Source organism: Patiria miniata, unplaced genomic scaffold (genome assembly GCF_015706575.1).
Source record: "Patiria miniata isolate m_02_andy unplaced genomic scaffold, ASM1570657v1 HiC_scaffold_8, whole genome shotgun sequence".
NCBI lineage: Eukaryota > Metazoa > Echinodermata > Asteroidea > Valvatida > Asterinidae > Patiria > Patiria miniata.
In genome coordinates this window covers 7,305,703-7,333,176 of record NW_024037075.1, presented here as the reverse complement: position 1 = coordinate 7,333,176, position 27,474 = coordinate 7,305,703, and the positions used below count along the sequence as shown (strand labels likewise).

Below are 27,474 nucleotides of genomic sequence, written 5' to 3'. Positions count from 1 at the left end.
AAGTTAAGAAAGAGTTACTGCGTATATTTAAAAGCCAAAAAAGGCAATCTATATCTTGGCCTTATTAATGAGAATCGAGCATTCAGTAAGATGTACGATTTTGAAATTGTAATGACTGTAATAAAAGAACCATATCAACATCGTATGCCCGACTCTCAAAATTACGGAAGCTCAATCGTGCCAGTTAGGCCTCAATTAAATTTGATAATAGAGATTTGTGAAACCTTTTGTAACCAAGTGATTGAAATTTAAAGAATACGATTTTCGCATGTACAACTGTTTCTACAAAAGTGCATTTCACTTAACTCATGCACAGTTTCTATTCAGCTTTAATTTTGGTCACACTAAATAACGTTTTGAATGTCCCGATAGAGCGCCCTCGCTATAGGTTTTTGTTCCTCTTTGACACATGAGTCCACGGACCCTTTCAACAAACCCTGTCCACAATGAGGGCGCTTGGTGCAAACTCTATATACGGGGATATACTTGGTAAAGGGAGACCTTAAGATACATAAGGTTTTGTTGCAAACTGTGTGTCAAATATAAAAGAAATGTCAAGGTTTACGAATGTTTGCGGTCTATGAAGTCATCTTCCAGCCTATTCGACTACCCAGCGTCGTTAACAAGCGATCGCTTATACGTCACAATATTCCACATTCGCATTATAATTGATACCCTAATAGCGCGCATAGAAGTGGTCATATTTTTCCTTCACTAAAAACAAAATCAACGGACGGGTACAAATTATGGCAGGATATTAAAATCTTTCAAAACTGCCCTTTTGAAACTGCATAAAGTAACCAAACAACGGAGTCTTTGGAAGGGATTCGAACCACATACCTTCTGAAAACGAATCCTTCCCACTAACCACTATACCGCGCGATAGCCACTTGGCCTGCCTTTGTTTGTGATCTTTGGGCCCAATTAAAACAGGTAAATAACGTGGCATTTTTGACATAAGAGCCTCGCTTATTGACGACGGTGGGTAGTCGGATCGGTGCTTCTTCACTCTATTCCAAATGAACTCAGAGGCACAACAGCTATGCTGCAGTATTTCATTTGTGATTTGTATCATAGGTGTTCAGCATGCATGGGTTCTGGAGTACGACGATTGCTATCTTGATCATCTATGGAACTATTGCCCCAGCCTTTTGCAACCCGGTACAGTATTGTTACATTTTCCCCCTTAAAATGAAAGGTTAGTAGCCCACAAGAAGCCAATGTGACGTGGGATAGGGAAGTTGTCATTCATATGCATCAGAAATATAATACCCATATGAATATTTGTTCAAACAAAACCCTCATCTCTACATTGCTGAAAATGGTAAATGAGAAGATTCACTTAACACGTATAGGCAGGCCCGGATTAAGTGTTTCGTAGGCCCTAGGCACCAGTGTTCGCTCTAGACACCGGCACCGAATTCATGTTGATGTATTAAAGTACAAGCACTGTACAAATCAAGCCAGGGCAAACTGGTGAAGGCCCTAGTTCTAAAAGCCTGTTGGCACCAAGGGCGTCAATAATCGCTTCTTAAACGTGGGGGTTATTACATACATACATATCTTGATCAGAACTAATGCGAGTGCGAAGCCCAGATGGCGTGGGTTTCGAGGCCTGCGCTTAAGGAGGCCGGAAAAAATGGATTCTTGACGATCTATGGCGCGATCTGAGGCACTTTCTGACCACTTTAAGCAAAGCAAAAGATCATCATTTTCCAGTTTGGAGTCCTTAAATCAGCTATTCTGAGTTATAGAATCAGATATAGGCCATATTTTATTTTATTCGGGGACGAAAATAATTGGGGGAACGACATTCCCCCATCCCCCATCGATCGACGCCCACGGTTGGCACCGTGCTTCAGAACGACAGACTTTACACATAAAGTTTATACGTAGGGCTACATGACATTGTGTGCCTAGCGTCAGCGTCAGTTGGTGAATCGAAGATTCTGAGAGAGATCCTAAAGCTTTAAAAAAATCTCTGCGTGTGGGTACCCTATTTATGTATTTTCGACCGTAGGCCCCCGAATTTTCGTAGGCCCTATAGGCACAGTGCCTACTGTGCCTATTGGATAATCCGGGCCTGCATATTATAGGCGGGGGGGGGGGGGGCTACTACCTGTTTTATAAACTGTATATACCTTTACATCGTACAAATGGGATAAGGTTGAAAATGACTTGGTCCAGAGGAAATGGCCGCTGAGAGCATGATATCAATCATCTGCAGCATTTGAATATTCCATTATTTACACGATGATCACCCGATTTTCCCCTTTTCGCCCTCTCATGTAGCAATATGGAGAGCCCCCGGGGGCTATCATTCACAAGTCGCAGGACAGGTAGGTTCACCACAATGACTACATTACCGTCTAATCAGCGAAATGTTTTGAAGAGTTTTGATGCAAGTGTAGATACATCCATTTCATAAGAATTGCGATAAAATCACCTTAGAATAGACATATAATTCACAAAACTGGATTTCTTATTAAACTATATTTTGATGAACGGCTGAAAAAAAATGAATTTCAATTTAAACTGAATTCGATTGACTAAGTTTAAATATGGTTGTAATGGTTTTGGATCGGAACCGTTCGTATACTATTATCTAATGGGTATGTATTTCCAATTTAGGTAAGGATGGTTTTGCTGACGAACCCAAAGTGTTGTCCCACAATGATTCTTTTATATAAAATTTGATATGCATAAAATTGTTACCAAAAAATCGTGGGACAGCTGACAGTTTTCATACTTGCAGCCGAAAGTGGATTACGATATTAGTAAGCCCAGTTATCCATTCACATCCGACGCCCACTGATTTCTTTTTTAACTGGAGCCTCTGTCAAAAGTGAACGTATTTACTATTTGTATTTTATCCACTGGCTTTGATGTATTTACTTGTACTCCTCCTCCTCCTCCTCCTCATCCTTGTCGTCGTCGTCGTCGTCGTCGTCGTCGTCGTGTAGCCAAATGTTGATCCCCTCTGGGGATATTTTTCACAAGTCGCAGGACAGGTAGGTTCACCACAATTACTACATTACAGTCTAATCAGCGAAATGTTTTGAAGAGTTTTGATGCAAGTGTAGATACATGTACATCCATTTCATAAGAATTGCGGTAAAATCACCTTTCAATAGACATTATAATCACCATTTAAATAGACAGCCTATAATTCACAAAACTGGATTCCCATTAACCATATTTGCTTGGTGGGATGCCGTCTTGAAGTATGAGGGTGTGTTACAACTCTTACAATTCCTTTAGCGGATAGTCCACCGAAACGATGAACAGGAATTGGGCAATGACATCTCCTTGCAGAACGCCGGTGGTGACATGGAAGGCTTCATTGACTGTCACAGTGAAATGGGAATCCACGTAGAGGATCTTAATGGCGTTCAGCATCTTCTTAGGAATCCCATAGCTTCGTAGGATGGTAAACATGACTGTTTGGTTGATTGAATCAGATGCCTGCCTGGAGTCGATACATGTGACATCGAGGGGAAGTTGATGTCATGGAAACCCTCCACGATCCTTCTTAGAATGTGTATCTGTTGGGTACAGCTTCTTCATTTTCGGAAACCAGCTTGGGTGCTTCCTCTAGGAACGGATCGATTTGGTCTCGGATTCTGTTTAGAAGAATCTCGGCGGAGATGGAAATGAGACTGTTTTCCCTGTCATCAAAGAGGATTGGGCAGAGGTACAATAATGCAAATGTTTGTGGTCCATTCTTTTTGGCGGCTGTAATGTTGTACATACCTCGACACAGAAGTTATGGATAACTTCGGCCATTGGTATGCAACCCCCTTGTAGTTCTCCCACAGTGATAGCACAGTGTAGACCAACGGCTCGGTTCTTCATCACAACGATGGCTTTCTGTGTCTCCCTCCATATGCAGTGATGGTTCATATGACACTGTATTGAGCTTCAAACCTATTTGAAAGTTTGATCTGGAACTGCTCCTTTACAGTTTGGTCCTGAAGTTTTCCCCAGTTGAATTTCGCACGTTGCAAGGCTCTCGTTTAGATGATCTAAGACTGGATACCAGCCGGATGCTGACTACTAGGTGGTTCGAGTCCAGCTCCACTGATTTGTCTGCCCGGCAGCTTCGCACTGACTTTAACCAATTTACTACCGATGAGAATGTGGTCAAGTCGATGCTTTAATCAAGGTGGGTGCATCCATGTCCAAAAACGGGACCTTGGCTGAAGAAAATATCATCTGGGTGGGGCTCGGCTTATGTTCCTCACACAATGTTACTAGTCTCTCGCGGCGCCGTTGTCATTCGAGATTCTTAGAAGCAGTACTGACCAATGACGTGGGTCATTGTTGTGCTTCTTGTCTTGTTCGATATTTCGGGGTCATTAATAGCGTTAATAATGCAAAATAATTGATGTTAATATTGGGGCTTATTCATAACTCTATGGGCTTGCTTAACCGTATTGATAGTTGGCATAAGTCAGGAATGTTGTAGCTGATTGACATGAAATTTGATGACTTTTCCTAACTTGTTATCCAAACTAAGTTTGTGGGTTGTCTATGGTTACCGTTAGTCTGAGCAACAGACGCTTACGTGCGCAGAGACACACTGCAAACGTCTGATTTATCCGCGCGCCAGCCAATTGAAGCCTCTCTTAGAAGTTGTGACGTCAGTTAGAGCAGAAATTTGGCAACAATTATTCAATGGTCAAAGCGTGCATTTTTTTTGTAATACAACATAGGGTTACCGAATATACGATAGAAGGCGCCCTTTGAATAGTCAAAATGAAGAGGGCAAGTTGTTTTGCATCATCAGACGCATATCAGACGCTTGCTGCGCATGCGGCTAATCCATATATAGACTAGGATCCCGTGCAAACAGGTTTAAAAATGAGTAATTGTACATTATGTTTGGAATCATGCATTTTTTAAACATCTTTTCTGTTTAAAGCCTTATTAGATATTCACTTGAGATGTATAAACAATATGGCCACAATTTCAACGAAAAGCTCTATTTGAAGCATAAACGAAAAGCTTTTTTTTTTTAAAGCATAGGTCTATCTGTACCTGTTGTCAATTTTAGGGTGCAATGACACAGATACTCTTCGTTCCAAGAAATATATTTTGGGTGAAATTATCAAAAATCGCACCTGAGATTTCTGACCATAATATGAACGCACAATTAAGGCGCATCAAACGTGCAAAGGACGTTCGCATGAACTGCGTTAAATAAAAGTGTGATGAAAGTGCGCGTTTCATAACATGGCGATTGAATGACGCAGCGTTTTGAAACCCTTTTATGCATATATTTTAGTGCTTTGGTCCTTTGCACGTTTCGGTTTGAAAAAACATTGACGTAATACGCGGGTCCTTGAATGTGTTCCTTTTTCCCAATGATAAAGCACAGGACATGAATGTTTTTTTTCTTGTTATATGTTTTAGGACGGGCAGATAGATGCTGAGGAGCTCCAGAGAGCCTTGACGAGTTCTGGTATAGCGGGATCCTATCGGTGTAAGTATACACCATCAACGGCAGGGAGGCCAAAGGGGGACACCCCCCCCCAAAAAAAAAATAGCCCATCGTGCTTTTTAAAAGCGTGCACAGTCAACCTTAGGCCAAAAAAAGTCTCCGGTTTCTGGTATGGAGCTTGCCCAAGAAGTGGTGCGGCGACGCAGCTTTTTGTTTTACCGTTTTTTTATTTCAAATGTCGGCTGATGACTGCAAAAATTGCCCGACTAAACTATGTGCAAATATATGGGAGTCAAGAGAGGCCACATAAAGCTTATTCTCGATCGTAAGCCCATCTAAAAACACGTTTAAATTGTTCAGCAGCAGGATTCCAGTCAAACCAGTGAGTTTGGCGGTTTTGAGATATCATCTTTCATTGAAAAAAAAAATCGTTTTCATTTTGCCGACGCGCATGGCTACGGCGACGCGCGCGCACACCAGAAACCGGAGACATTTTTTTGGCCTTACCCGAGAAAATAAAAAGGTTTTAGCATTTTTTACCATCTTCCTGCATGCTAAATTTCGATATTTCTGGGGATACAAGTGTATTATTTTTTGAAGAAGAGTTTGTTTATTGATTGGCAGTGAGTATGATGACGTAATGTTCTTTTATTCTTTACAGTTTTTAGCAAGGCTGTCTGTGAACTGCTCATTCTGTCGCTGGATGTATCCTTTATTTCCTTCAGTTGCTCAGCTCAATAGATATACACATTTCGAGAAAACCGTGAAAATGCATCACGGACCCCGAAAATTGTACATATATTTTCTCTGTTTTCTCAAAATGTATAGTATCCACTGAGCTAAATCTTCAAGTTATGCACTCTTCTTGGGCAATTTTGATGCATCAAACGAAAACTAAAATGCACTATATAAAAGCAAATGTTGCCATTACCTTTATAAAGCTCTGTGGGTAGGCCTACTTTAAAAAATGGGTTTAAAGCAAGCTCACAAAAACGTTGTTTTCATCAAAGCATCACCAAGACCAGGACATTATTTTGATATGGAGTGTAATAATGTCAAGTCTTCAACCAGAAATGAATGGCCTCAAGCCAAGTGACAACCTGTCAAAATAAACCCCCGATAAATGCATTCATTTCTCATTCGTTATCCCACGTTACTTGTGTTTTGACTGGTGATTAACCTGCCGTGGACGTTGATGCATTTACCAATAATCCGTCTTTTTACAAAGTAAATGTGTGCAGTGAATTATATACAGATGTTTGAAAGTAGGATGAAAAATGACACGTGGCTTTTGGATTTGATGACTTAACGCATGACGGACAGCGGGACCGTTCAGGTATGATGGGCTTCACGGAATTCAAGGAGCTGTGGGACGCCCTCAATCAATGGAAGGCTACATTTCTTAATTACGACAGAGATCGTAGTGGTACAGTGGAACCTCATGAGCTGCATGCAGCACTCATAGACTGGGGTAATTTGATGTATCTTAACAAAATCATTCATATTGTTAAGGTCTTATCAGAATGCTCTATTATGAAACCATTTGACATCGAAATAGGGATTTCATTGTTTAAAATTCGCCTTTCTTTACCTTTTCGAAACCGAATGTCTTCACTTAGAGTCATAAAGGCCAGGCAAGTTATATTCCTCTTTTTCGTATAAACAAAACGGGTAAAAAAATCCCTTTAAAAAAATTGTATCGAAACGCAAATGACTGGAATGCCATTCCAGGTGATATTGTTCGAAGTATCTCTAAGATTCTCCAACGGACAATCTTTACATTTTTTTGTAAACCTAGGTCTTCCTGATTTTTTTTTATTGTATCTGTTTTTAAATAGCACCCACTGCCCTTTATTATCCACTTGTTTTACATTTTAAATTATTTTGAAGATATATTTTCCATTTGATAATTCAATTAATTTCGTTATATATTCATTTAACTCTAGATCTCACGCAGCTTCATTCCTGTAAATTCAATCTTATGTATTTATTTATCGATTTTATATTACACCGCATAACCTTATTGAATAACTTCTACACATTTTACATCTTTTTATGCTTTATTTGATTCTTGTGTTGTAATTTTAACCATTATTTTCGTTGTCTGTTTTGTAGTCTTTATTGGTTTACTGTCTACATAACATCCCTGAATCTGTGTTTTAATTTTATGTATTATTTTCATTGGATTTTCACTTCTTTTATGTTTTACTGTTTTTATCCTTTTATTTGAACGTGGGATGTTGGACAAGGAGAGGAGATAGAGGCGCTGGCATTCTGATGATGACATTGATAATGGAGGCACTGTATGATCTGTTCCTCATTCACACCCTTTGACTTCTGCTTCGGTGTTCTTGTTTATTCCTATTTCTCCTCGATTATTGTGTTCTTTTTAGCTGACATTTTTTGTCTTTTGGGTGTTTTATCCTTTGTCAGGGTATAAGCTCAGCCCCCAGGCGCTTCAAGCAATTGTGCGCCGTTTCGCTGTGGGTGATGGTAAAATGGCCCTTGATGACTTCATTCACTTTGCGGTCCGCCTGCGAATGGCAACAGGTATAATATGCACACGTCATGTTCAGCTCGCAGCAGCACCATGGTTTATTATTTCGTACCTTCTTGTAGACACCCATTAATTCGGCAGGACTTCTTAAATTCCGAATTTACTCTTGAAATTCCGAAAAGAAACATTAAAAAACCGATGAGTTTAATATTGGGCTAAGATTTTTTTCCGTTTACAGTTCAGCTGAGCTGTCGCCGGTTATCCGATAAGCGAGGTTAAATGGTATTTATCAGTGAATGCCTATCAAGTAACTTTTTTTAGTAATTCAAGATCAAAGTGAACATGGTTAACATCCGCATTCTTCCGATCCCATCCAATCTCCGAAGCTTTCCCCCAAAACGTAGCCGTATATTTTGTTGCCATCGCTTTTCAATTGAATGTGAGAAATCAGAATATTTGTTCAAGTTTATTCCTTGATGAAAACCATTGATTTTGACATATCCTTCAACAGATCAGTTCAGGAGCAGAGATACTACTCAAACCGGGCATGCAACCTTTAAGTATGATGATGTGAGTGTTGAATTTGTTCAAATGTAAGGAGAGACTGGTAAGGGGTGGGTGGCTTAATAAGTTTGGATTGTCTTGCAAAAAAATAAGTCGCATGGATTTCCGAAGGTTGCCTAGTTGTATATTACATACAACTAGGCAACTAGGCAACTTTCGAGGTTCCGTTGTTGATCATTCTTCTCGTTTGTGCAGTCTGAGCATCACGGGCCAGTTTTGCTCATGAATATGGAAATTACATTAGCATAAAAACCAAATAAGTCACCAAATCACCTAGATAATTGCAAATCACGAGTTAAATGGGGACACAAAAGATGTAGTTTTAAGGACTGCACAAAATGTCTATTTCATGGGCCCATTTAGTCTTATTAACGGTGTTTTTGTCTTATTCTTTGCTCCAGTTCATCCAAATTGTGATGTCACTGTGATGTCTGGATCCGTCAAGATGTCTCCAGCAATGAGCTTTATGGAGTGGATGTCATTGTCATTGGAATTAGCAAAACTTGTATCGTACATTGAGATGACTATAATTATTACAAGAATATTGTTTGCTATATTATTTTGTACTAGAGGGTGAGTCAAAAAAGCGAAACCCAAATGTCGGGACTATTGTTTTAGTGAAGTTCTGCATGTAGCACTAGGATATGACAGTCCAATTTATAAGCTTTCTTTTAGTACAAGAATCAGTCATATCCCTCATGTACTTTTCAAGTTACGGAGTTTTAAACACAACCACCGTTTTAAAGTTCTGTCCACGGATCACCAAAAAATGTGGGTTCTTTCAAAACGAAAACAATTCACACACATCTCTATGTGATTTGTTTTCGTTTTGCTGGAAGAACACTTACCTTTTAGTGATCCTTGGACAGAACTTTCAAACGGTGTTTGTGTTTAAAATTCCGTAACTTAAAAAGTACATGAGTGATTTGAATGATTCTTGTACTAAAAGAAAGTTTATGAATTGGGTTTTCATATCCTAGACTTTGAAAGTGCTACATGCAGAACTTCACTAAAACAATGATCCCGACATTTGGGTTTCGGCTTTTTTTGTACTCACCCTGTATAAGGGGCCATATCGTTCTCTTCTCTGTGTTGGGCGATAACTGGTAAAAATCCGGCATATTTTGGTAAATCCGGCATAATCCGGTAATTTGGAATTTTTATTTCAATAATCGTTTTCTCTTAGTTAAAGCATACATATCGTTTACTATCATCACGGGCTTTAAAGCTTAGTTGTAGCGTATAAAATGTATATGATATTATTGTACGTCATTGAAATAATTTGCCGGCAACGAAACACTCAAGCCTATATAGATGTGAAATATGCGTTTTGACAGGAGGCTTTCAAAAGCGGGAATTTTACTCAATATAATTAAATTAATTTTACAAGGAAGACCAGTAAGTTGACGCAAAAATGTTGTGATTTTTTTTAAATGTCAGAACAGAAAGAGGTTCAAGTAATTCAACCTTTCCCGTGGAACCATTCTTTAAAATGTATCTTTTGGGATTTGATAGATTTCAGTATACATTTTATTTACACGTACACTTCATTTCCGGTTTGAATATTGATTTAGCTCAGACAGGATACATGTTTATCATTATGTGAAAAGAGCTTCTAAAAATATGGAAATAATAATGTACGTGCGTATAGGCCTATGTATAAATAACACTTAGCGTCTGGTTGATGACGTCACAGCATTTGGAAGCCCGAGCTCAATATTGTACCGGATATCATTATTTGAGCTACGAACAAAGTCATAAGACATAAATCAAAAGATGATTTTGAACTAAAACAAAAGAAAAGCAAACTGTTCGGTAACATCAAGGGCGCATCTACAACACACTGCCTCATAGACATTCTCCATACACTCCACGCAAATGCAGATACACCAAAATCAGCATCGTCTGTCCTTTTGAAAGATTTCTCCAAAGCGTTTGATCATATAGATCACACTATCGCCATCACTAAACTCTTGAGGTTGGGAGTTCCCCTTCACTGCATGGTTGCATGGGTAGCTGACTTTTTGTCTGACAGACAGCGTGCAGTATGGGCGGCCATTAGGGCAAAAAAGACAAAAAAACAAAATAAAACAAAACCACAAAATTAAACAAACAACACAAAAATAAACGAACAACTCAGAAATAAACGAACAACTCAGAAATAAACGAATATAATTCAGAAATAAACGAACAACTCAGAAATAAACGAATATAACTCATAAATAAATGAGCAACTCAGAAATAAACGAACAATTAAGAAATAAACAAACAATTCAGGAATAAACAAATATAACTCAGAAACAAACGAACAACTCACAAATAAACGAACAACTCACAAATAAACGAACAACTCAAAAATAAACGTACAACTCAGAAATAAACGAACAACTCAAAAATAAACGAACAACTCAGAAATAAACGAACAACTCAAAAATAAACCATCAACGCAGAAATAAACAATCAACTCAGAGTTAAACGATCAACTCAGGAATAAACGATCAACTCAGAAATAAACGATCAACTCAGAAATATACACGAACTCAGAAATAAACGAACAACTCAGAAATAAACGAAGAACTCAGAAATAAACGAACAACATCCCCAGGGTGTCGAGCAGCAGTACGCGCCCACCATGTACCATACATTACAGAAGTGCAGACGACATAATGTTTACCGCGGCATTCAAAATGGCGGACACCTTGAACCGCTTCACGCGATGAACACGTAGAAAAAACGGAGGGTAAAAACGTAGTGTTTTTTCGTCGACGACCTCCGAAGCCAGAAAGAAGTCTATGCGAAAGGTAAGCCTGGGATGCAGTTTAATTTTTATGATGAAAAACGTTGACTTTGTAAACGTTTACCATGGCATTCCGTCATGTCTAGTCTGTACGTCATGTGAACGGTATGCCAATGCCGGCCGGGTTTGGCCACATGTACTGGGCTGGGATGGCGCGGCGTGCCACTGCGCCATGCATGACTACGTTGGTCCATGGAGGAATTCCTCCATGGTTGGTCAGACAGGAAAGAATGGGAATTCCATACACGTACGCCACTAGTTTTTCCCTGCAATGACTATACTAGTAGTAGCCACCAGAAGCGGTAACATGTCCTAAAAAGTGATATTTACTGGGAAAATATTGAAATATTTAGTGAGAAAACATAATTTTTCAGACCAGTCTCATTATACTGGTTTGTAACACCATGGTAACAGGGTGTGAAGTAACCTCCATCTAGGAGGTAGACTATGGGATTCTTTCCCCGGACGGGTATGGTCTATGTGTCTTGTTTATTTTTTGAGCATTTTGCCGCTTTAAAGATCAAACGACTTCCGCGACTCTAAAATTTTATTCATAATTCTAATAAAAGAGACTTTTTACCCGTTATTTTTCAGTTCGAGTTGAATTTTTTTAGTATCTTTACGCAACAATTTTTACAAACGCAAAAGGCCCCTAGCCCCCTAGTACTAGTATTAATGTTGAGCGCGATCGGGTGATCGTGATGCTATCTGTCGATTGCGCTGCCACCAGTCGAACCGCTTCTCAAATACGCCATTGACATGGTTTAACTGTTTAGCCTGAAATACTCAGTGAACCCCAAATAAACTGTGAACTGCTGTGTGCATATTGCATTATTTTGGTGACCCACAAAAAATATCATGCATTGTGTGTTTGGAAGCAGAGAAAATGAAGAAAAAAATGAATTGGATTTACTTAAACAAAATCAGCAGTTTATTTCAGTTCTCTTTGGTTCCACTGGTTGCACAGGGTACAAGAGTAATGGTAGTAATCCGAACAGGATGTCAACATGATGATTAATTTGTAACTCTCAAATTTTGGTTGCAGGACGATTCTAGTAACATGGAAGGGAAGCCTGTGATGAAACAAGATCATTCCGAGAAGTAATCATGAAGCGGAAAGTACAACTTTAATATGCCTCATTTTCTCATTGGAGCAGACCATTGCAGCCTCATCAGCTGGTTGAGTCTGTTGCAGTAGCATGCGCGACCGTTCAACGGTAAATGGGAAAACAGTGACATTTTCTTGGAGAGAAGATACCCCTAACCTACAGGAAGCGTTCAAAAAGTGCGCTGCTATGCTACAATATTTGGCCCTCACTAAATGAAGTACATGTAGGCCTAGTTTTTTTTTCTGTGTAGCCTACATGTACATGTACATGTAGGCCCTACTTAAGTCTTTGTTGTCACTCTAAGTCTAATCCATGTCACATTTGCAGTTCTACATGTACATGTAAATTGTAACTGTACAACTTCTGCACACAGAAACTAAAAGAGGTGCTACATTTTTTTCTGCAGATATTTGTAAAAATTATTAAATTTAAATAGATACATGCAGTGCTAGATACATGTAAAGTAGCGGCCAAACTCAGATTTCTTCTTTTTGCCTAGTGAGGGCACTGTACCAGAAAGATGGTAACCAAGCTCTCCTTAGCAACATAGATTTAGCGTTGTAGAGTTTGCAACTTGTGTGTTAAATTCTTCGCCCAAAGCAATAATCGCTGAGGTTTATTAAACGGTTGGTACAGCAGTTTACTGTTAAACAATTTCTATAAATTATGTAGTGATAAGTGTGATATTTAGTACCGTTTTATAACCTATAAGTTGCATTTTCAACGCATTTGTTGGTTGCATAGTCACGGTATTGTGGAACCTGTTAAAAGCACATGTACTGCAGGTCGAGATTTATACAGGGTGTACCTAAACCCTTCTTGCATTTAGACATCAGTATTCTTTTAATCTGAAGTAAAATGCTTCCGTTTTCAGGTTATATTCAATTTTCATTGCACTGCTGGGAACACCGAAAGTAAAGATCAAGCGACTTTGTGCCCAGGAATCATATTGCTTGTAATGAGGCAATGTCTAACTGATCTGAAACAATGCCGGAGAACGGTTCTCCAATCACTTGAAAAGATATGGTTGAAAATAATTATTCAAATTTTGAAAGTATATCACTTGTAATATGATACATGATGACGTAATGGTTACATCACAAACTGTTCACATCTTCGGACCTGGGTTCAAATTCATATCAGGTTTGATCCTCATCCCATGAACCGTTTGGAAGAAATTTTGGTTTGTTTTGATTCGAGGCTCATGTTTTTATTTTGAATTCACCTAATTTTGACCTTCCGGTTGCCCCGGAAGAAAAAGTCAAACGACTTTACGTACACAACAAAACAAATATCAAGTAATTAGCTATCTAATGACAAATTACAAACCTTGTTGATTATTTTGTTCATTTTGTCACTGTTTCAACTAGAATCGCGTGCATACCCGATGACGTCATCATAACGTAGGAGTAATGTCCACACCTTTGGATCTGGGATGATGTTGGTTAAAACCCACATAGAATAATTGGTCGGAAAAATAGACGAAAAGAAAGAAACATTTTTTTCCAAACAATTCTATAACAATGATTGGGTCGTGCCCGATCACACAATAAATAAATAAATCGCGGTGTTGTAAAGACACCAGACTATTATGCATTCAGTTGTAACATCCAGAATTGTTTTGGGTGTGATTATAAGGACGAGAGAAAGCTAGTGGTATCGAGCTGCTCGAGGCCATGGAGACGAGGTTAGTACTATACGATTTTGTGAACTCGTTCCCAAGAGGTAGGAACGTAGAATAATTGCCTCTGCAGTATAGACGCCCCTTTACAAGCCTTTTGTTGTCTTCCGCAGTATCCCAATAATCAGAGGGACGAGGCAGATCGTTGGTACCAGGCCGATCACAATAAACGCCAAGTCGTAGCTTCCTCTGGTGTCGTATACCCAACCTATCAGACAAACAGAAACCAAGATGAACATGTTAAATGATTTACAAATCACTCCGTGTCTAGATTTTGAAACTATTCACGAAGCAATAATTTCACTTAGTCGGTTGTTTTTGTTTAAAGGGTCCATGAAATGATTTTTACTCTTGGAGCATAATTATTCGTACCATTAATATCCATTTCTCTGAAATGTATACACATTTTCCAAACATTTTGAACGTTTCATGCTTTTTCTGACAACTGAGGGCGTCGTTGCTGCGATGCCACTTTAGGAACACACTCTTCAGATTAGGGTTTTTCTCTTCAAATTGTAAACCCAAAATTCTGCTTATTGAAAACACTCTGCATAATTTTTGTCCATTGTCTTATTCTGTTATATACATAATGACGTATTGAATGCATAACGTGAATAAATAACCACATCGAACCCCTACAATTCTGGTAATTTTTTTTTGCTGGAGCAGATGTGAAAGTGAAGTTTCTTGCATGAATGGCATCACAATTTTCTCACGAAAATGGAAATTTGCATTAGCAATAAGAAACAAAAAGGTACGAGAACGCCCTTATAATGGCAATATGAAGATTATGAATACAGTTAAATGAAACGCAAAGGTTCAAGGATTGCAATAAGAAAATCCAATACATGGGCACTTTGATAATGATGATGTTTTTATCTTGCTGTTTGACTTCTTGACCATCATCATCAAGGCTGCATAGACATCACGACCACTTTAGTAGTAGTCAGGCAAAAAAAAAATAGTCGGTCTCTGGTCAGACCAAAGTTCCGGAATTGACGCGGCGACGCGGCTTTTCTTTTCTTTTTTGCTTTTTTTTTTCTTCTTCAAGCTTGGATTGTACAGTCAAGGTGAGGTACTATTTTGCTTTTTTGGTGTCCTCATGTACATAGGTGTCCTCCATAATTTGCCTTGGTGCTTTCGATCATTTTCCTTGGTGCAATTTCCCTTTCCTTGGTGCTCTTTGGTAAAACAAATTGAGGAGGTGCGGAAATAGAGGGCGCTGTTGGAGCTACCGCGGAACATTTTGGAAAAAAAAAAGTTCGACGCGCATGATTAAAATCGACGCGCGCGCTGACCAGAGACCGACTTATTTTTTTTTGGCCTAGTGCTGAGAGATGTGGGGGAAATAAACTTACCAGGTACGAACCCGCCAAAAAGTCTGGGTACGAAGAGGAAGAACTTAACCCATGCGAACGCGCTCACAAGTCGATCCATTTCAAAGATGTCTTTGACCAAGACGTCAACGAGTGTATACACTGCTGAGGCGAACAACCCACAGACGAAGGTGACGAATACACAGCTAGGAATGTCAGTCACCCAGGGATCCACGACGAACGAGAGAGTCAGAAATAGGCTGCTGATGATTATCGCTGTTGAGCATTTCACCATGTCTCGGTCGATGAATGGCGCCCAGACGATTGCCCCGAGAAAATATCCGACGGCAGCTGCCGAGCAAAGTGCGGCAGCCACAAGGGGCGGGAAGCCCTTGACTTCTAAATGAGGAACGTAATACAACATCCAAGAATCGAATGCACAAGTCACTCCGAATCGACACATAAATGCAATCCAAAACTTGAACTCTGTCAGTATTCCGAGATCTATAGCTTTAAGGAGATGAAGACAAGATTTCTTGCCACGACTGCTGCATCCTTCCTTGTCGGTGTCATCCTGGTGGTTATCTAAGCTATCGGTAAGAGGCTCGTACTGTGCTTTGGTGACCCTGACAACGGCTGCGCTAGCAATCTGATGCATACTGATTCCAGCAATAAGCAGCGCCGCTCCTCTCCAACCGTAGGTGTCGAGGAAAAGCTGCGTCATCGGTGCAAAAGCAAGAAAGGCAACTGCATTTCCGACATGGCCAATCCCACAGGCCAAAGTGTAACGCCTTTGGAAGTGTCGTGCTTGTAGGACATTAACCAAGAGAGTGATAATTCCCATGCTTGGTCCTGTACGAATATACAAAACGGATATAACTTAATAAAATAAAACAAACAAAACAAAAACACAAGCTAACCATCCAGCCAGCAAGCTGGCCATCCATCCTTCCAGACAGCAGCGCAGGAGGTCAACAGCCAGCTAGTATTATTCCCATGGGCGTCGCCAGGATTTTTTCTAGAGGGGGGCAACATTTTTTTTGCCAAAAAATGCTTGTATTTCTCAACACATTCTCGATTTATCAGTTTTAGAGGGGGGCAGGGACATTTTGCCCCCCCCCCAACTCATTAAATTTACACCACTTTGTCTTCGCGCCTCTTTTTCTTTTTTTTCTTTTTTTTTCTTCCTTTTTTTTAAACCTAAATTTTTTGCTTTTCCGGGGGGGGGGGGGGCAAGTGCCCCCCCCCCTCGCGACGCCCATGCTTATTCCTTGGCCCCATTGTCCTTCGGACTTCAAATATGGGGACACGAGCAGTGAACCTTCCACACATGAATCCGTGTAATGTATGCAAATGATACGTATGACATTATAAGTCTGAATTCCGACTCCTGATATGCATTCAAAATCACAACGGTAATGTTTGTGCACAACCAGCCTATTGCAAAATAGGCAATAGGCCACGAATGTACAATTTCGGAGGTAATGAGCTGCTATTTTTGCTGAATTTGAAAGTATCTCTGGCAAATATCAATGACGAGAGAAATATTGCTGTTCAAAATATACAACTGATGCAGTTGAAATGCTTGAAGGTTGCTTTCATTGAGACACTGGTGATTTGGTGTACTTTTTGTGGTAAGACAAGCTTGAGTTTCTTGATAATCGTGAGTTCAATCACCGGCGCGGCGTCCATGCACAACAGTTGAACAGCGATTGAAGATTTAGAGTGTGTGATGCCGTAGGTATAACCTTGAGCTGCATAACTAAGAAGAGGGATGTGGGGGACCCATGATGTACTTTATATCTTCGAAATTAAGTTACAAGTTTTGTTAATTTAAAAAAAAACTAAACTAACATATAAGAACACGTTCTTTACCTACAAGAGTTGCCAATGCCAGGGCTATGTGAATAGTACTTGATGAAAGAGGAACCAAAAGCAAGCCTACGCTGAATACCACACTACCGACGATTAACAAAGGGCGATAGCTGAATCGTTCTTCCAGGGCCATGGTTAGAATAGCTGAAATCAAAGAAAAAGATGATAATTGGGTTCCTCCATTACTGTTGTACACAGCTGTGGGAAAGCGACTCCACCACCTAACAAAGGGCGATAGCTGAATCGTTCTTCCAGGGCCATGGTTAGAATAGCTGAAATCAAAGAAAAAGATGATAATTGGGTTCCTCCATTACTGTTGTACACAGCTGTGGGAAAGCGACTCCACCACCTGAGCGCACCATAGCGCCCTCTTGTGATTTACTGTTATAATCGTCCAATCTTTATCGAATCACGTTGTTTACCGTTAATTATTGCTCCGTAAAATTCTTGTTTATGACTCCCAATCATCATTTGCCTTAATTATCCAATTACCAGGTAAACTATAAATACCCCCTGTGCGTGAATTACAGAAAGTGAGAACAATTTTGTTTGATTAAGATATGATATTTGGGGGGATTTACTTCATGTTTATTTTGGATTGCAATTTACACTGTTCTAATGTATATGGGAATTACATGTCAGGCCATATGCATGGTTATACACAATATTGAGGGTTTCATAGTATTAAGGGTCTTTCCATGAATCTATGTGCTATTATACCAAATGTTTGAGGTTGTTAATAAGTATTTTGAGCCATTTTCTTCCATATTTGTGGTCATGTTATGTACATATTATTGCCAGCCTAATCATGGGCACACATTGTGTTTACATGTATTGTTAATGTTTATGACATGATTAGGGGTTCCCAGGCCTGTGCACATAATAAATAAGTTCCCCTTTGTGTATATTCCTCCTTAGAATCACAGCACACAGCACACATACTCCTTCCAGTGCCACACAGCACACACATCTATTCCTACCAGTGCCACACTACCCATAACCGGAGTCAATAATAAAACCTGTTCAACCCATCACCAGTTTTGGTCGCCTACTTCTCTTCAACAGTGTCTCAAAAAAGGATACCCTTTTGTGTAAATGTAAATTATCAGAAATGTACTGAATATTTCAGAAAGAGGCATGAACAAGGAAAAAGGCTAGGGTGTCCTCTATCTGATGGGGCCCGTCTTCTAGTCAGCTTGGAATCAAAACTGTCACATTTCTATGTGTTGTACAGCCACGTGGTAAACATGCCCGGGGTCGATCTATCACAAGATCCTAGTACATGTATGTGGACCGTATGGTGTACAATTAAGGCCACTATCCGCTCCGTTCACAAGCACCCCCTCACCGGCAAAGGAAGTACAGTTGGGAGCAAGGGCGGATCCAGAACACAATTTTTTGGGGGGGGGCCAAAAAAAAATTTGGTCCCCAAAAAAGTGGGTCAAAAAAATTACGGCGTGGGGTTCGGGGCCCGCTTAAGGGCCCCGAAAAAAATTTGGATTCTAGATGCTCTGTGGTGCGATCTGAGGCAATTTCTGACCACTTTAACCAATGTTTTTTTAAGGAAAAGATGGTGGTGTACTCATTGCCTGCCTTTATTGCGATGTCATAAAAAAAAAAATGGTTTCGTTTGGGGGGGGGGGGGCATGGCCCCCTTTGGCGCCCCCCCCCTGGATCCGCCCTTGGTTGGGAGTGACCAACCGACGCCATTTTGCCTGACTGCAATTCATTTTCCGCGAAGCGCAGCCACTGCGTGTAAATAGAACAAATCCCCTGGTGTACGTGCGTCACACACAAGGAACGGTGCGCGTCAACCAGCGAAATGTCCCGCTCGTGGGACGTCGTTGTTAGGTAAAAGGGCGCCCTCTTTTGGTAGCGCACAGAGCTCATATGCGGCGCGGTATCTGTCCTTACGCGGCAGGGTGCGTGTGTTTACGGGGCGTGATGCCTGTCTTTACGCGGCATGATGTCTATCCTTATGTAATAAAAAAATACTACTACTACTACCTTTATTTATTGATGGTAGCCATGTCACCTCGGGGATGATTTTTCAATGTGCCATCATTAAAAAATCAGTATAAAAAATATATTGAAAATGTACAATACAGTGTACATCAAATAAATAAATAAATAAATAATTTCAACAGGAGGCCGAAGTTAAAATACAATGCTAAAAATTCAGATCCAAACCAGTCCAGAGTCCCAGACTATACAGACTGTCACAATAAAACCACTCTTTTCTTGTATCTGTGACTATTTAATAGGTAGTGTGAATAGTTCTGTCTTTTTAAACCTTGTGTTATGCATGAGTGGGTAAGAGCCCAAACCTAGCAAGTCGTGGTTGACGATCAAGATAGGTACCATTGTCCCTATTGTTGCCTTTTGTTCCCGGTAACCCATAAGTGCCAATATGTAAGCGCACACCCACCCAAAATGGGCAAGATCCAGGATTAGTCCCTATCTTAAAATGATTTCTGGCCCATTTTGACCCCACATTCCAAATGTCATGCTTTTACCTCAAATTGCACAAGTTTGGCCAAAAATTGAGCCCCACTACTTGTAATATGTCCTTAAATAGCGCGAAAATTGAGAGCCTACCACCAGAGGAGCACACACCACGCCACTTAAGGACAGACATCACGCCGCGTAAAGACCATAGAGCTTTATTAAATTACTAGAGCGCTAACTCCTCATTCTTGCGAGCGGAGACGCTTTGAAGCCAACCTCGTTCCCCATGGGTATGATCTTGCTGCGCCATGTTGTTTCCCATCATGCCTTGCGCGATCTTAACCCCTGGAATTGTGTAATTTAAATGTGTCAAAATATGGCACATTATAGTTAGGCTGCAGTTTATCCGTTTTACGTGCCGACGCCATCTTTAAAATGTTAAAAGTTGTGATTTTGAAGAATCAATCCTTTCAAACATAACGTTTGGACGTTGCGTTATCTAGTAAAGATTTGTATTAAATGTACGTACCCCTTTCGTCCCTTTACAACCGAAGATACAGGGTTTTTTTTTTTAGCGAAAAACGAGGCCGCCATAATCCATATCGTAAAGGCATCGCGACTTTTGAATAATTTTTTTTTCGTATATATACGTGACGTTACGTGCAAAGCACGCGAGCGCATTATGGGCGCGCCCGGCGTGCAATATTCGAAATGCGCGCGCAGTACGCTGTGGATAGCCAATCAGCGTCATTTACGTCATCATCACGGTCAGGTAATTATACATGTAGGCCTAGTAATAATAATTACACAATGTACCTAAATGTCCGCCTGTCTGCAACACTCGGACCATGGAGGTAGGAATAGATGCTCGGACACAGATTTTTTTCTGCTGCCAAACATTTTCGGCAAACTTTTAAACAATTGAAACAAAAATGTGTGAGCCCCCCAGCCAAATCCTGGGTGCGCCACTAACAAGGGGTGAGATCTGGTGATCTTGGGGCCACTCGACTCGATCGAACCACGAAATTACTCTGTCACGAGCTCTGCGAAACGATGCCTTACAGTAACACTAGTAACAGTAACATTAGTCTTTGGGGCGGGGCTCCGTCCTGATCCCACCACACCCGCCTGAAAACGTCAAGTCGCTGTCTTGAGAATATTATCCGGATATGCCTACATATGGCGGGCCGGGCCTATACCTTAAAGTCTTAAGTAACAGCAAAAAAGATAACGTCCGTATGCCCTTGCAACCCAGGTCAAAACTAGGCACAAGTGCTGATTTTGACCTCTTTCATGAAGGTCATGTTTTCTCGGTTATCAATTACAATGACGTAATAAAATTAATACTATTGTATAGACTATAAAGACATCCTTACCTTTTTCTTGTGCACGTAGTTGCCTCGTCGTGAAATATTCAGTACATTTCTGATAATGTTTACATTTAAAATGGGTAACCTTTTTGACAGTGTTGTAGGTCTCGAGACCGGTCTCGGTCTCGAGACCGGTCTCGAGACCACTTTTTGCTGGTCTCGGTCTCGGTCTCGGTCTCGGAAGCTGTGGTCTCGGTCTTGGTCTCGGTCTCAGTCCCCTTTGGTCTCGATATTTTGGCTGGTCTCGGGTCGAGACCGGCAATATTGTAGCTTTTACAGCTCGATCGATTACTTTGTGTTCACTTCGTTCAGTACCGTTGTTATTTAAAACATTTGCTAGCCCGTAGATCAAGCTTGTTATATATCGCGGTCGGTTTGGACTCGCCTGCACGTTGGAAAGTCCCCAAAGTACATGTAAAGCTGCAGCAGTACCAGTTACTGAACGATTTGGAACAAGTTCGGCATTTATCTGTTGAATCGGCCACATAAAGCAAAGTATAAACTTGTACATGTAACAATTTATGCAATAAGTGTCAACCATTTTCGGGGATTGTGTAGTTTAGCCCACCCCTGTGGGCGTAATCACTTGCATTTTGTATTCTGATATTAAATGAGGTGCTTCAAATTAGTTATATTTTCGACCCCACACAATGTTCTCTTTAATTTGGGACAGTATTTTGACAGTATTTTTAAAAGTAAATTTTTCTACCTGATTTTCCAGCTTTGAACTCACACACTCTTAGGGGCCATTCAGAATTTTCAGTGTTTTAAAATTTCGATCTTTTTTCCAAATTGTGGGTGGGTGGGTCAAGCTAAATAATTGAAAATCGAAATTCACTTTCCATGGAAAAAAAGATACAGAAACAAAGAAAGATAGATCTTTTGACTTGCAAACGCGCAAACGTTCCGATATCGCGATGCGTGTTTCTTTTCCAACTTCGTCCCCTGTATGTACTGTCAGTGGCATAGCCAGGAATTTTTCAGTGTGTGTGTGTGTGTGTGTGTGGGGGGGGGGGGGGGGGGGGGGGGCTTGAACATTTCATGGGGGGGGGGGGCGTCATGTAGATCAATGATATTTTTTTTCGAAACTCAAAATCTCAGTGGGGGAGGCGACTGGGGGGTGGGCGACAAGGTTTCATGGAGGGGGGGATGGCGCCTCCCACGCCCCCCCCCCCCGTGGCTACGCCACTGCAGGTCAAACAGTTAAAGTTTATGTAAACTTGTATGAAAAGTCAAAGAAAAGTAACTCTCATGATCTATTTGACACCAAGTTTGTGTTAACTTTCCGGTAACGCCCTAAAAAAATTATCCAGACAAATATGTTTATTTTGTAACATTTTATGTTCGTCTGTCGGTCTTCTATGGTGTTATGTTTACTTTTAGGTACCTTCAATGGTACTATGTTTAATTAACCTGTTCATTTGTTTAATTAAACTAATAACGCACATATAGTTGCCAAATATGGCACTAACAAGTTTGAGGTCGGCAATTTCGTCTTTAAAAATCTTGGTACGTCGGGTTACCGTACACACAATTGTCCTGGAAATAACAGTACCAAAGTACAGAAAGTCGTACGCAAGAGCTCCCCAGCAAGTATCGCTGACGCCATTAGGCCTATGATTCCAAAAATTTTCACTGTGTCACACAGTGAAATAACTAAAAAGCGTCGTTGTATTGTGGACACATAAAGCATTCAAGTCGCGTTCTTGCACACTTTCTGCAGGTCGACTGGATATCCTTGAACCACTGCCCCTGCTTTGCATAACAAGTGCACATGAATGAACGATTCGACTTTTATTCAAAGAAATTTCTATGTACAGTCACCAGACTCTATTCAGTAAAGTCCCCGTCAAAACGAAAGTAAGCAATCCACGTGCATAACGCACGGCTACACCATCGTACAGTGTGGCAGGGACACCAACAAGTAAAACAACAATTAAACATTTAAAAAAAAAATGGATAAATATTCTGATTGAATTTCGTTAAAAGATACTTTTTGGTGAGGTATCACATATTTTATCACATAAAAGAGGATGACCAACAACTTCACGCCGTCACTGAACTAGACACACATGTACATGTACATGGTGTTCAAGTACATGTACATGCAAGTGCATGTACATGTACAGTCATGTTCAGTTTTTTTATTAATCGAAATTAGGGGTGGGTGGGTGGGTCAAAATAATTTGGAAAAAAAGTCGAAATTTTAAAACATTGACCATTCTGAATGGCCCCTTACATGTACAAGTTACCACCCACTGTTGCCATGAGAGTGTATGATGAGACCCCATTTGGCTGCTCATTTTAAAGTACCCCATTATTCCTCAAAAATTAAAAATCCCGTTCAGAAAAAATTAAAAATACATATCTGGCACATTCTGGCTACCACCTCGCAACTTGTGGGTCTACATGTACAAGTCCACATTCTATGACAAAAATTTAAAAAATAATTCAACATTTTCTAGCTCCCATTTTTTAAAATCAAGTACACAAGTCTTGTTAGAAGTTAAGTCCTAAATTTATTTTAGGAAAAAAGAGGCAATGTAAAATTAAAATTGCATCTTTAAATATCCGTTAGAAGTCATAGCTGAACCAAGGGGGTGAATGTGGAGTTTAGGATCCGAGTTCCTATAACAGATGAAACATCTACCCTTAACTTTTTACTTTTGTCACGATTGGGTGTAGACAACATGTCAAAGCCCATGTTTCTTAAGTGTAACTACTTTTTGCTCAAGTAAGGTGTCATGTATCAATTTGTCAACACTGCCACTGGTCGAAATTTTGGTCTGTATTCTTTGTGAATAGAAAGGTAAATTTTTCAACTATAATAACGTGTCTTGTTTTTTTTAATTTCGACTTTTGTTATTCATTATCAGCGGTCTCGGTCTCGGTCTCGGTCTCGGACCATATTGGTCTCGGTCTCGGTCCGCCTTGAAGGGGCTGGTCTCGGTCTCGGTCTCGGTCTCGAATCTTCAGGTCTCGGTCTTGGTCTCGGTCTCGGACTATCCGGTCTCGACTACAACACTGCTTTTTGAGACACCCTGTATGCTCACTTTTGTGTTTTTCAAATGCAGCTGAATAAATGAACATTTTGACATATATTTCTGAATACTTCTAAGAACGTACCTCCAATATCTGCAGTAGCTGCTGTTATTGATGCAATTGTTCCAATGATCCATGTGTGCGTGGTGAATTGCTCCGTCAGCGTCGGCAACAACACGCCTAGACTTTTGAAAACACATCCCCACATAAAATTAATGGTAAACGACAACAGGACCAAGAAACACCCGGTAGTATCGAAATCCATACTGAATCATACTCAGCTTGGCCTACACTGTCTTGTGCCACAGTTCGGGGGCTAATGACGCAAAACCGAAGGCGGCGGAACGATGTACTATGCGTGCACCACCGTCTTTCAAAAAAGTTTCTCATGCATGAATTGCCAGCCATATAAAATTCTACCTCTCGGCCCGGTCAGGTAAGATTGTATGGTCTGGTATTTGAGGAGTGCGCTAATTCAAAGAAAAAATGAAACTAGAGGTTTGCGTTTGTTGAGTTACAAACGCAGAGTGGTCGGGCTGGCATATTTTCTGTGTTTACAATGACTTAATCATAATTGAACTGCACAATACTCCTCCAATTACCCTGCATATCCATTACCCTGTGTTTTTCACAATGAAAGTCACACAACCTGCAGTTTAACTTGTTGCTTTACCTCGACAAGACTTGTAGGTCTATCCGGAAGCGCACATCTGGTGCTGCATGGATGGCTACTCAAGCATTACAACCAGTTAGGACTATTGGTAGACTTGCCGGAGCCTCAACCGTCGTTGGAGTTTATGCAACATATGCTAATCATATCATAACATGGCTTTTATGGGTTTTTTCTTTTGCATGGGCATAATAAAATTCTGCACTGACTTTACGACAGAAACGTTTGTGGCTACACGCTGTGGAAATATTAATTTTCAGCATTCAGATATGTGAGGAAAACTGGTGAGGCGCGATTTCAATCGGTTATGGAAAGAAATCTTGTTTTCCTTTTATTTGACGCTAATTTCTATATTTTGAATTCACCTAACTTTGACCTTCCGGCAGCCCCGGAAGGAAAGGTCAAACGACCTTGACTTTCGGATGATGACGCCATCACATTGTTTTTGTGTCTGGCATTCCTCACTAAACACTTTCATAATATATGTGTCTGTGGTAAAATGCTTCCGCTTTTGAGCTATATTCAGTTTTTATTGCACTTCCGGTAACACCGGAAGTAAAGGTCAAGCAGTTTTGTGTCTGGGGGACAAGAAATGTTCCTCACGGCATAGTCTACAACCCCACGAAAAAACAAACACGATACTCTATTTAGTTCAAAAGATATACGCAAACTATTTTGTCAAGATTTGCCCTTAAATCGCTTGTAATTTGATACCTGATAACGTCATGATGACGTAACAAAATTTATAACATCTTCGTAACATGGTACAAGTTCACACAAGGTTTTGTGATCATACCGTGAACCGTTCGGAAGAAATGCTGCTTTGTTTTGATGTCAGGCTAACGTCTTCATTTTGAATTCACCTAACTTTGACCTTCCGGTAGACCCGGAAGTAAAGGTCAAGCGAGTTCACGTACGCGACAAAAACTGTTTAGCGATTAATGGTCTATCTGATGACAGAATACAAACATCATTGATTGTTTAGTTCAAGAGTTATAGGTGAAAGTAATTGGTCACTTTTTCAGATAAAATCACTTGTAATTTGACACCTGATGACGTAATCATGACGTCAGAGTAATATGCACCACTTCGGATGAGGGGCGATATATATTGAAAGTTACAAGTTCATACCATATACCGTTTAAGAGAAAACCCGCGGAGAAGTATTGTCCGGAAAAAAAAGAAAGAAAGAAAGAAAGAAAGAAAGAAAGATTAATCGTAACAGATGCAAAGAGTGGTCGGGTTGTGCCCGACCACTCAATGAAAAGAAATGCAATTGGTGTGCATATAAAGGGTTTGTGCCCGCTCAACCGTCAGTGTATTTTTGGTGTTAAGCAGGAACACGCTCGATCGCACGGACCACTTTGTGGCCAACTCTAGTCACCATGATGGATGACATTTGCGCTTTAGAAATACAAGTACATGCAAACCCTTCGGGGGATGAATCACTGGTAGTTTCTCGTCTTGAAGACGAGCTTTCTGGTCTTTTTTTTTAGCCAAATCAGGCAAAGCCACCCACGCCGGCCAAGAAGCGTACAAAACGCAAATCGACCGCTAAAGCTGCCATACCTGCTGCCGCTGGTAGTGCGCCTAGTGAGCACCATTCTTTGACTAGCGGGAATACTAACAAAAATGAAAGTTCTGACTTGCACGAGGTAGTCTATGCGCTGCAAAATACAGTCGCAAAACTTTCAGATGCACTTGCTCGCCAAAAGCAACCAAGCCATGCATTTACTGACGCTAGCGTGGGTTGTGGCGTGACAACAGACGAATTTGCACTCGAAAGGGGCGAAATTCAGTTAAACGATTATTCATACCTGGAAGGGATGAAATGCAAAGTGAGCGTGCCAACGCCATGCCATTAGATGTACCCGAAAGGGACACAAATTTCTACTCGGAGTACGAGGTCAATAACCTATTTGTGGACCCTCCAAATGAGTCTAAATCATGCGAAATAGCCGACGACGAGTTGCTTTTCAGATGGGCTCACTCGTCAATGACGATGAGAAGGACTTTCCATTAACGAGAATCTGGCAAAACAATCAATTCACTATCACGGGGGAAAATCCAGCAAGATAAGCTAAAAGAAAAGCCAAAAAGGTTGTGATAAACCTAAAAATTGTCCAAATCTTTGCCCAACAAAGGTAAATCCAGAGATATGGCCGTTCTTGAAACCCACTACTAGACAAAGACGCGATAGCATATAAGACCGGACTTAAGTCCGAAATATGCGCCATATGTGTTCATCTATGATACCATGCACCCCTCATTACTGTTCGGGGATGATCTTGTGCAATCTTGTAAATCCATACAGGAAACAAATAAATTGAGTTCAACTGTATATGGCAAGGAACCTTCAAACTTCCGACGCCGAGGGGTTCCAAACTATCAATATTCTCGCCCCAGCTCGTCCGGCTATATTGTTATAGCAACCGGCAACAACGAGCATCCTACTACAGGGGAAATTGGCAAAAGAATCGTCGACCCTATTACAGCCAAGATGGCGCGGGCTCGTCGTCGTATGCCTTTGCGGATAGGACTGACTGCTGATATTCCAATTGCGGGAAGATTGCAACATTTTGTATCAGCTTGGAAAAGTATTACATCTGATGCTTGGATATTAGATACCACTTCTCACTGCCATATTGTGTTTAAGGAAACG

The 27,474-nt window shown here is 40.5% G+C and overlaps 2 protein-coding genes across 3 annotated transcripts; one reads left to right on the top strand and one right to left on the bottom strand.

Annotated features, from left to right (window-relative positions):
* The first annotated feature begins 446 nt into the window (after nt 1-446).
* On the top strand, nt 447-9,150 carry LOC119719698 (sorcin-like). The gene is made up of 10 exons (XM_038189193.1): nt 447-489; nt 1,078-1,161; nt 2,293-2,339; nt 2,964-3,011; nt 5,416-5,485; nt 6,105-6,148; nt 6,767-6,914; nt 7,877-7,993; nt 8,452-8,510; nt 8,906-9,150. Exons 1-10 carry the CDS (start codon nt 447-449, stop codon nt 8,930-8,932), a joined length of 687 nt encoding a protein of 228 aa, XP_038045121.1. The 3' UTR covers nt 8,933-9,150.
* Nucleotides 9,151-13,257: 4,107 nt separating this feature from the next.
* Nucleotides 13,258-24,477, bottom strand: LOC119719561 (monocarboxylate transporter 13-like). 2 transcript variants are annotated; one of them, XM_038189033.1, is made up of 4 exons: nt 24,227-24,477; nt 17,283-17,426; nt 15,450-16,259; nt 13,258-14,299 (listed from the first exon to the last, which is right to left on the bottom strand). In XM_038189033.1, exons 1-4 carry the CDS (start codon nt 24,405-24,407, stop codon nt 14,178-14,180), a joined length of 1,257 nt encoding a protein of 418 aa, XP_038044961.1. In that variant the 5' UTR covers nt 24,408-24,477; the 3' UTR covers nt 13,258-14,177. The 2 variants fall into 2 exon arrangements, with proteins under 2 accessions (XP_038044961.1, XP_038044962.1); XM_038189034.1 differs by lacking the exon at nt 17,283-17,426.
* Nucleotides 24,478-27,474: the final 2,997 nt, after the last annotated feature.

What these genes read in the sequence shown, in the direction of transcription:
- LOC119719698 (XM_038189193.1), top strand. Translation starts at nt 447, where the DNA reads ATGAGGGCGCTTGGTGCAAACTCTATATACGGGGATATACTTG. An exon ending in TATATACGGGGATATACTTG is followed by an intron (nt 490 to 1,077) that starts GTAAAGGGAGAC and finishes TTTGTATCATAG; the next exon opens with GTGTTCAGCATGCATGGGTT. An exon ending in CCCCAGCCTTTTGCAACCCG is followed by an intron (nt 1,162 to 2,292) that starts GTACAGTATTGT and finishes CCTCTCATGTAG; the next exon opens with CAATATGGAGAGCCCCCGGG.
- LOC119719561 (XM_038189033.1), bottom strand. Translation starts at nt 24,407, where the DNA reads ATGGATTTCGATACTACCGGGTGTTTCTTGGTCCTGTTGTCGTTTACC. An exon ending in AGCTACTGCAGATATTGGAG is followed by an intron (nt 17,427 to 24,226) that starts GTACGTTCTTAG and finishes CTTTGATTTCAG; the next exon opens with CTATTCTAACCATGGCCCTG. An exon ending in TTTTGGCGGGTTCGTACCTG is followed by an intron (nt 14,300 to 15,449) that starts GTAAGTTTATTT and finishes TTTGTCTGATAG; the next exon opens with GTTGGGTATACGACACCAGA.